Source organism: Marmota marmota, unplaced genomic scaffold, assembly GCF_001458135.2.
Source record: "Marmota marmota marmota unplaced genomic scaffold, marMar, whole genome shotgun sequence".
NCBI classification, from domain to species: domain Eukaryota; kingdom Metazoa; phylum Chordata; class Mammalia; order Rodentia; family Sciuridae; genus Marmota; species Marmota marmota.
In genome coordinates, this window is record NW_025999977.1 from 16,043,072 (window position 1) to 16,054,050 (window position 10,979).

The following is a 10,979-nucleotide window of genomic DNA, read 5'->3' on the forward strand; positions in this document are numbered from 1 at the left end:
GAGTGTTAAGAATTACCAGCATCTGTATATCATACAGCTCAGTATATCAGGAAAATCAAAACATGGCTGTATTTACTGATCTGTTTTAATTTTTTTTTTAAACAGTTAAAGTCCTCAAGCCAAGAGAATCTCTTAGATGAAGTAATGAAAAGTTTGTCTGTCTCTTCTGACTTTTTGGGAAAAGACAAACCAGTTAGCTCTGGTCTTGCCAGGTCAGTAAGTGGAAAAGCCCCAGGGGACTTCTATGAGAGACGGACAACTAAGCCTGAATTTGTGAGATCTGGTCCTCGAAAGACTGAAGATGCATACTTCATTAGTTCTTCAGGAAAAACTACACCAGGCACTCAAGGAAAGATAAAATTAGTAAAAGAAACCTCTCTGTCACGACAATCAAAAGATAGCAATCCTTATGCCACTTTACCTCGTGCAAGTAGTGTGATCTCTACTGCCGAAGGAACTACACGAAGGACAAGCATCCATGATTTTTTGACCAAGGACAGTAGAGTACCTGTATCAGTTGATTCACCTCCACCTGCTGCTGATAGCAACATTACTGCAGCATCTAGTGAGTACCATTTACACCAGTGGTCCTCTCATGCATTTCACAGTTCAACATGTGCTGTAGATTCTCATGCCCAAAATGATTTAGCTACAGATATGCTTGAGTCTCTATCTGCCCTGACTAGAAGCTCAAGAACAGAAAAGTCACATTTTCCAAACCAAACTTTTGCTACTTTTAATGTATCTAATGAGGCATTTGGAATAGCAACTAAAGATAACATAGGATCACTTACTATGGTTCATTCATCTCAGCCATTCTTATCCCTGAATACAGAATTAGTTAGTAACATAAGTGGGTTACCTCTCAGATCAGTCACCAGAGATACTGACCAGGTTTTTGCCCCTTCGGATAAAGCTGCAAAGAAAGATAATGAGCAGTGTTCTGATAGTCAGAACCCTAGTAACAGTAACTCACAGTCCTCTATAGATAGCAATAACCTTATCATTCCTGCATGCCTCTATCCTGATGACACAGAAGCTGCATTGTTGGTTTCTGAGGATAATCAAACTGTTTGGTATGAATATGGTTGTGTATGATCAAATTTGCACAATACTTTGATGTTCTTTAATATGCACTGTGCTTCTCTCATCTGATTTGAAGAGCTGCTATTGAAAAGTATCATTTGGCTAGTTTTTTTTTTTTTAATTTGAAAATTGTGGCATTGTCTTCAGCTGTATGTGATGGCATGTATATATACATAAATGTGTAACCACACCAAAGCCTGCATGAAATATTAATTACATTGTACATTGTATGCATGACTTTAAAAACCTCAACTATATGTGCTCCTCTTTCACATTTTTTGTCACTTGATAAAGAGGTTATTACATTGATATCCTATGCATGTTAAAATAGTTGCATGTTCTGTTTCCAGTAAGACATTTCAAAGTCATATTTGCTTTGTTGCTTACAAAAAGCGAATGTCCACTCACTCTGCTTCTTCATCTTCTGCTCCTACTTTTCTCTCTCTCCTTTTTACCCCCAGAATGTGCACTTTATATTGCACATGTACAGTATTAGTAAGAAAAATATGTAAAAAAATCATTTTCTTATATAGTTTAACTATGCTGTCTATTGTGCATACAAAGAAATAGTTAATAATGCAATTTAACATTTTGTGTAGCAAATTTTAATGATGCCCATGTTTATAAAACATTGTTCAGATTTAAGACATTGTAAATATTCATAAATTTAGTGTTACCCATTGAAAACCCCTTCAAATTTAAATGTCATTTACACAGTTACTAGAAGCAGTTGTACTAATTCTCTTCTTTGCATTTTCCTGATAAATACAACAGTTTAAGTACTATCTTTCCTTCAAGATGATTTATTTACTTGGAACCAGTTAACACAGTAGTTTTTCTAGTTCTTTTTTATAGACTCAAAGAGAAATAAACAATCATACTCAGTGTGTTCGAAATTTTTGTATTTTTCCTTCTATTTCAAAAGGGTAGCAAGTTTACAAAGTGAAAATCATCACTTCTGTAATTAATGATTAAAATATGTATGTATGTCCTTAAAGCAGTTTTTTAAAATTAATACATTTTTGCTAAGATGTACAATTAGGACTTGTAACCATTTAAACAAACAAATGTGTTTTTATAAGACAAATTATAGAACAAAAACAAATATAAACGCTGTAGCAAAAAACACGATATATAAGATAAATATAATATTTGCAAACTCTTAACTCCGTTGTCGTAAACTTTTTTTTAAGTTGTAGATGGACACAATACCTTTATTTTATTTATTTATTTATTTTTATATGATGCTGAGAATCGAACCCAGTGCCTCGCGCATGCTAGGCAAGTGCTCTACCACTGAGGTACACCTCAGCCCTGTCATACACTTCTAAATTATCTTTCTATGTTAATATAACTTTTAAAGCAAACCAGATAAACTTGAATTTCTAATTCCCAGAATATTAAGGGAAAAAACTGTAATCCTGATTCACTTACATCTGGAGGAATATATCTTAGATCTGTCTTTGGAATATTTTTGCCATTTTGGTTGAGCCTAACTATTACTGAAAATAACTCAGCCTGGAATCTGGAAGGAATGCCTTGAAATGTGACTTTAAGGAAGAAAGAATTAATTATTATTTTATATTCATGATTATTAAGCTTTTATTATTGGACTAGAGGAAAAATCACAGAGAATCTTTGCTTAATGAAATGTGTATCCTTGGTAAATTAAGTCTCATACTTAACATCATTTCACAGACTAGGCTCCTTCCATTTGGTCCAGTACCTTACATCTAGGTAATCAGATGTACAAAATCAGAAATTTTCACCTTTTTTAGTACCACCTACTACACTTTCTGCATGAATACTTCATTCTATTTTACTATCAGTTTTTGCTCAGTTAGTCCTAACATTCCAAAATTTTGGGTACTAATATTTATTTTTCCCTCTGTTTTCTCTCTGTCTCCTCCCCCTCTCCCTCCCCCTCCTCCTCCTCCTCCTTCTTCTTCTTCTTCCTTTCTCTCTCTCTCTCTCACTGGGTATTGAACTTAGGGATGCTGTACCACTGAATTGCATTCCCATTCCCTTTTACTCCCCTCCAACCCATAGGGTCTCACTGAGTGGCCAAGGCTGACCTCAAACTTGCCATCCTCCTCCGTCAGCTTCCCAAATCACTGGGATTATAGTCTTTTTTTATCACCTAGTATCAGTTTAATGGTAAATATAGCTTAGATGGGAGCCATATATGATACAAATACAATTAGTGTTGTTCCTTTTCCATATTGAGTCAAAGATTGTTTTGCAAGTATTTCAAATTTTTTAGATATCATAAATCTACCCATAATACTTTAAACTTAAAATATTAACTTTATTCATTCAAAATACATTTAAAACTCATGTACTGTTATATTAATGTAGTTATTTTACAATTAAACTTATAGGAAAGAAGTATTTCCTCCCAAATAATTGTATGTGTATAGATATATAGCATATTTTCAAAATGAATATATACACTGTGCATGTAGAACAAATACATAACATTTCCATGAGTCCTGAAGATTGTCTGCGAATGCAGATTAGACTTCCTCCAGAAACCATCACCTGCCATGGAGTCATGAAATTTCCCCAAAACAAAACTAGTATCTTACCTCCGTTACTTGAGAGCAATTGAAGTAAAATTTTTGTGGTGGGGGAAAAAAACTTATAAATTGTACAGAACCATTGCCTCCAAAAATTTTGTTTAAATTAGCATAATACTTTCTGTAAATGAAAATTTACGTAGATGGCAAAAGAAAATTTAAGATAAATCAATTCAGACTCAGTTAAGCAGCTGCGCTTATTTTCTCTAAGACACCTCCCTGAATATCTACAGCTTCACAAAGGTTTATTTGAAAACAATTTGAAGATTCAAAATTATTCAATTTTATAAACAATGAAATTAAATAGCTTTTATATTCCTGAGTTAGGTTTCTAGAAGTTATACCCATATGATTTGTGCAATATTATACACATAATGTCATGCTATAGATCCACTTTGAGCAAAACAATTTTAGCTGTAATCAGTATGAGTGGCATATTATTTAAAAAATATAACTCAACCCTAGTTTTCTTAGTAAATAATACAAATATTTCATTCTGGATGCTTCTGTTATATGCAAAATTATAGTTTACTTTAAAAACTGTATGTAGGTCTGAGGTTGTGGCTCAGTGGTAGAGCATTTGCCTAGCACATGTGTGGCACTGGGTTTGATTCTCAGCACCCTCAACACCACATAAAATAGTAAATAAATAAAATAAAGTTTAAAAAAACTGTATGTTACGTAACCATTTGGTAAATAAACAAATATTTACTAAATAAAGCATGTGAGCCTGACACACAGAAAAATGTCATTGTTATAGGTTTTTAAGAAATAGTGATAGCTTTTATAATGTTTGTAGCTTTAAAATATAAAAATCAAGGGCTAGAGATGTGACTCGGTGCAAGACACCTTGCCTGGCATTTGTGAGGCCCTGGGTTCAATCCTCAGCCCTGAACTAAATAAATAAATACATAAATTCATAATTATATAAATAAATTTAAAAATTAAGCCAGGCGCAGTGGCACATGCCTGTAATCCCAGCAACATGGGAGGCTTAGACAGGAAGATTGTAAATTCGAGGCCAACTCAGCAGTTTAAGCAAGGGCCTAAGTAACTTAGTGAGACCCTGTCCCAAAATAAACAATAAAAACAGCTAGGGATGTAATTCATTTGTAATGTGTCCCTGAGTTCAGTCCCCAATACTGAAAAATAAATTAACGAATTAAGTGTGAAAATCATCTTTAAATAATGAGATGTCTATCAGGTTAATAAATTTCCCAGTTACAGTTTCCTTCTCCTTACCCTACTCATTGAGAACTCTTTAGTGTCTAATCTTCATGAATTGTTTTGTTTAACTTTGAATAAATAACATGAACTGCTTTTCTCCTGCAGATGTGGACAAAGTACAAGAAAGCAGACATTCAAAAAGCAGGTCTAGGGAGCAACAAAGCTCCTAATTCTATTGCCCACTACATGACATGTGGGCCAAGTGGTGAGTTTACTGCTTATAATGTAAATGAGATTAGTCTCATTTATACAAACTAACCAAATTAAGTTGAGAACAAGTGCATATTGCATTAACAGATGTAAATATTGCTTGCTTAATTGGTTGACTTTCTGTCTTGTTTACTAGTAAAACAAGATTAGTTGGTTGCCCTAGGTTTTTGCCTGTCAGGACAGGGAACAAATCTTTACATATTCTTCTTTTCCCTTCACTTTAAATTTAATTTTTCTGGTGAGTAATGATAATCTTTTTATGGTAAAAATAGAGCTTCCCCCACTATTTTGTTGATAACTAATGAGAATAAACTAGATGCCTATTCTATAAAGAAAAGTTGTCTCATTTTCTGTCACTCTCTCATTCCCATTGAAGTATCTGGTGCATGCTGTTCATAGTGGCTGTTCTGTAGTTAGTATCCCTCTTATCTTCAAGCTTTTCTTATATTTTCTTTCTTCTTTCTGCCTTTCAACTAAATACAGAGAGAAAAGTGTCCTTCAGTTTCTCAGTATGAAGCCTTTATTTCTGAAGTAACAAGACACCTAGCAACTATAGGAACCATTTTTTTAAAATCTTTAAGGAGACTTTTAAACAATCCTTCGTGAATAGAGCAGGCAAGAAATACAAACCTTCATTCCTTCCTTGAATCAAGGAGCACTACTGGATTCAACTGCCAAAAGTTTTAGAAGGTTTTAGGACTTAACTATACGTTGTATTGTTAAGCTCTACTGAATAAAGGACATTCTCTCACTAAGGACCAAGTGTTTTAAGGTCAAGTGTTAAAGGAAGTACTCCAGGAACAATCTACTTCTCTCATCATTTGTTTATGAATTTATCTATGTTTGCTTAATGCTTCTGCTAAGTATTAGCCCAAATCTAGCCATTTATGTTTAGTTGTGTAAATCTAAATTAAATGCTGTAGTATTTTGTGGAATGTACTATATATGAAGATACAGAGAAAATTGTTTTGGCATGTCAGAGCCTTTTTTTCGTTAGACTGCATGTGTTGGTACTTTTTTTTTTCTTTTTAAAGTCAGTTATCTTGATGCACTGCAAAAAATTCAGTTTATAAGATAAATCTGAAAATTCATAACAAGAGATAGGAGTTATAAAAATATTAATCTTCCATATTCCTAACTAAGCTACACTAAGCATTCATATATGGATCCAAGATAAAAGTGTTTTTCTGAAACTTTTTTTAATAAGATGGTTTTCCACTAAATAGCATTCCCAAGGTAAAGCTGTTTCACTCTTTCACTTCTTTACTGTTGGGCTACGTATGTTTCTTTTCTTTTTTTTTTTTTTTAACTTGAGAGCTGACTGTTGCTTAAGAAGTTTTCTTATGGCAAAAATAATGTAAATAATTTATTACGATCTGCATTTTGCCAGGAACTCATTTATTATTAAGGTTATCATTTATTAATAAGAACTTTTCTGTTTTTGTTCTTTATAATATTACATTAAAGTTGAAAACTGAATAACAGGTACTTTTGAAATATTTGTATGCATTTGTTACCTTAAACATTTGGAAGAAGCACAAAAAAGTAGATTTAGTTAACCCAGAGAAACATCATTTTTTAGTAGTTCCAATTTTTATATCACAGTTTTATTTTCTTATGAAGTCAAAAAAACTGCATTGATACTCATTAATACAAATTCATTACTTAACAATAAATATCAAATAGTCTTCTGAAATAAGATTGACTATTTTTTATTTTAATAGCACACTTCTTAGGCTCTCATTACCAGCTCTAAAGGACTTTTTAGAAATGATTCCTTATTCCTTAATATGTGGTTTATGAACTGTGTGTGTATCATCACTAACCCAGTAGCCATGAGAATAGCCTCTCTCCCCTTCCATCCATCTGTCTCTCTTTTTGGTTAGCAGTGTTGTGTTTATAGTTGTCTTTGGAAAGACCATCAATAAAAAAGAAAGACAGACAGCATGTTTAGCTGACCAGAAATAGAAATGAAAATTAGAGAACTTGGATTTATTAACTCAGTGTCATCATTAACGTAGGTTTTGCCACCAAATAAAGTTAAATCTCTTTGAAACTCTTGGATGAAAGGTGCTATATAAATGTAAATACAAAGGATTCTTACTGAAATACAAATATTGCACAACAGAAATATTCAAAATCTATTCTCTAGACTTTGAGATCTATCACGACTCCCTTGATTCAAGTATCAAATTGGTAAATGGGTATCATGACAGTCTAGAGACACTTTGCATGTAAAAAATGTAAATTTATTTTTGGTTGGGTAAGTTGAAAGTAAATGTAGACATTATGTTTTAGCTAAATACAGTAAGTGGGTAACTTAGATTTATATTAACTAGCATCTAATTTGCACAGCTAGGACACATCCCAGAACTGTTACTGAAAAGTTGAAATTTAATGAGTGTGAGGTGGCCCAATGAAGATGAATATCACACTTTCACCTCTCCAGGATACTAATATTCTAAAATAGAGAATCTGCTGAATTAACCAGCACATTACTGTTTCTACAGAAAATGCTGAATGACAGACAGCCTTTGAAGTCCTAAATTTAAAAAGGCTGATCTAAAAGGACAATTGAAAAGAATCAAACAAGGGGACATAGTGAGACTGTAAAAATAACAAATACTCTCTATTATATTCATCACCTTTTTCATACCATTTCAAGAAAGGACTAGATAATAACCACATGAATATTTTACTTTCTCCAAAAGCTACCGCCAGAAGCAAACATGTAGGAAGCCACTCTTTTACCTTACATACATAAACTTCTGTCAAACAAAATAGTAAAGCCAACTGGAAACTCACCAGGGCCTATTCCTGATGAGCCAGACATACTTTTAATTTTCTGGTTCTACTCTGAATCAATACCTAAAACCCCTAAGGAAACTGAAAAATTCAATATACAGGGTAATAACTTTGGCCTAGAGCTGTAATCATGTGCTTCAAATCTAGCCATGTGGAAATGTTTTGGTCCAAGTTTTTGAATTGGTGGTTACCAAAGAGTTTATAAGACAGGTTCGTATGTAGCACCTTTCATGCCAGGCATGGTAAGGGCCTATTTTAAAAAACCACCGTGCGTGTAATAGAATTGCAGCCACCTCACAGATCAAGTTCTACAACCTGTACTGTCTTAACAGATTATGTCAGGAAATGAAAATGATACTGTACCAAATCTGAAATTATAATGGGAATAATAATGTATTCTAAATTACTTTTGTATTTTAAGTTACTTTTTAAAAGAAAAGTGAATTTTGTGTTTTTCTTTTCAACTGCTTAATCCCAAAATGTGTTTTTTTTCTTAAAGCCTTGAATGAGTAATACAAAAGGAGCCCATTTTATAACATACAAACTTGATGTACATGTTATTTGGATAATGAAATGCCTTAAAAGGAATGCTTAACCGATAATGTTGCACTTACAACCCCCATTAACAAAACCTGATTTTAAATGGCCTTTTTCTTTTCTAAGGGTTCTTTCTTCAGTGTTTGCCATTGTACTTACAACTGTTATTAAATACCAAATCAATATATAACTGTAACATTTCCTTTAAAACTAATGCTGATGAGAATTTGGAGTTGAATGGCAAAATGTTTATTACTTGGCAATACTTAATATCAGCCATAGAAATCCAACTCGTGAAAAGAGGCACCATTGTTTGATTTGTCTTTTAAAAACATTCATTTTCAACTTAGCTTTTAACTTTGTTTCTCCTTTAAAAAGTTGGATTAACATTCACTTTTCAGACTGATATATAAAAAATAAAAGGTGATTTTTTACAAGAAGTAGTAATCATTTTTAAGTCATAATTTTAACCAAGTGTCATTCTGTACCCTGGAGAACTACTTTCAAATGTAATTCCTAACTTCAGATTACTTTGCTCTTATCATACTGGGATAAGTATTAGAGGTTTGGGGAGAAAGTGAAGAGTCTGTCAGTTCTCTCAATCCCAAAATAGGTATAAATACAGTTTACATATATTGGCCCCCCAAATAGGCCAAAACCCAGTGGATCCCTGATAAAAGTATTAAGTAATACCAAGTTCTATATGTACTGTTTTTTCCTATAACATACATAACTATGATAAAAGTTTATAGACACAGTAAGACATTAATGCTAGTAACCAATAATAGAATAATTATAATATATTATAGTAAAAGTTACATAAGTGTAATCTCTTTCAATATCTTATTGTATTCACTCATGAGATGTCAAATGATAAAAATAATGTGATGAAGTAAGGGGGGTGAGGTCAATGATGTAGGAATTGTAACAAAGCATTAGACTACTACTACCTAAGAATTACTTGAACAGCAATACTACAGTTATCCTAACACAGTTGATACCACTACAGTTGATCCTAACACGGTTGACCCACTGTCAGTCTGGTAACCAAGAGGGCTACTAAGTGACTAAAGGGCTGGTACAGCATAGATACACTGGAAAAAGAAATGATAAATACCCCAAGCTGGATGAGATGTGAGATTTCATCATGCTACTAAGAACAACACCCAGTTTAAAATTTGTGAATTATTTCAGGAATTTTCACTTTAATATTTTTGGACTGTGGTTGACCATGAGTAACTAAAACCTCAGAAAGCAAAACTGTAGAGAAGTGGGGACCAGTGTACTAGACAGCACAAAATTACAGACTTTGGGAGGCAATCAGACCTCCTAGACCTGTTTTCACCATCAGACAAGCTTCTCAAGGTCCTCAAATTGTGATTTTATTCCTTCATTTTATGTGCAAAGCAACCTAAAATTACTATTGTCACTATTGTCTTAGAAATACAGTACAGACTAGTTAAAAACTAACATGGAACCTTACAGTCAGGTACTTACCTTTATTTTACCTTTCAGTAACATCCCATTTGATTATGTACTAGGGAAAAGTATGTGAATTTTAATGACCCACAACAGGAATTCTTGTAATCTAAACCATGTCAGATCCTCAGTTAAAGAAGGCTTTTGTTTGATTCTAAGTAAAGTGAAAAAAAGTCAAATTTTCTGGTTTTTTTAACTAGTTTCTATATGACAACCAACTACATTTTTATAGGCTTTTATACTATTTCAGATGTCATAACTGAAAGAAAATGAGTAAAATCCTAGAAATAGTGTAGTAAAATACCCTAAAGGACAGAAGAAACTTGTGGAAGTATGTTCAGATTTATAACCTCTGAACCAGATAATAAATCATTTTTAATGGCATAAAAATCAATGGAACACCCAACAACGGAGTTTTTATCCTTCTCTCCCATGTTTGTTTTAATTATCTTGTTGGGGAATCCTTATTCCTTAATCCCCATTTTCCGAAATAATAACAATTTAATATATTCCTTTTTTATTGTATTATGTACATTACCATGTGTAAATTTCACACACAGTTTTTCAGCTTGCTTTTTCAAGTACAATAAGCATTCTAAAGATGTAAGCTAGCTAAAGCTAAGCGTTCCTAATTGTTTAAGGCATTCCTGTAATGACTTACTGTTATAGGAGATGGAAAACAGGATCTGAGTTGACTAAAACTACCTCAGTATGTCTTTTATATTTTTCAGTACTGAGGATTTAATCTAGGGGCATTTCACCACTAAGTTATTTTTTTTTTTTTAAACGTTTTTATTATTATTTTTTTTAGTTGTTGATGGATTTTTATTTTATTCATTAATATGTGGTGCTGAGAATTGAACCCAGTGCCTCACACATGCTAGGCAAGTGCTCTACCACTGAGCCACGACCCCAGCCCCAACCACTAAGTTATAATCCCATACTTTTTCATTTTTATTTTGACACAGGGTCTCACTGAGTTGCTTAAGGTCTCACTAAGTTGTTGAGGCTGGTTTCAAACTTGTGATCCCCCTGCCTAAGCCTCCTGAATCACTG

The 10,979-nt window shown here is 33.0% G+C and overlaps 1 protein-coding gene across 7 annotated transcripts in view; it reads left to right on the forward strand.

Annotated features, from left to right (window-relative positions):
* The window catches only part of Ccdc88a (coiled-coil domain containing 88A), a 126,074-nt gene extending 117,193 nt beyond the window's left edge, over window positions 1–8,881 (forward strand). For 3 of the 7 annotated variants that reach the window (XM_048804318.1, XM_048804319.1, XM_048804320.1), the window contains 3 exons: window positions 106–565; window positions 4,998–5,097; window positions 5,586–8,881. In XM_048804318.1, coding sequence (XP_048660275.1) covers window positions 106–565; window positions 4,998–5,062 — 525 coding nt within the window. In that variant the 3' untranslated portion in view covers window positions 5,063–5,097; window positions 5,586–8,881. Of the gene's footprint in view, window positions 1–105; window positions 1,983–4,997; window positions 5,098–5,585 lie in introns of those variants that run through there. The other 4 variants (XM_048804316.1, XM_048804317.1, XR_007348067.1 and 1 more) reach the window with 3 other exon arrangements.
* The last annotated feature ends 2,098 nt before the right edge of the window (window positions 8,882–10,979 follow it).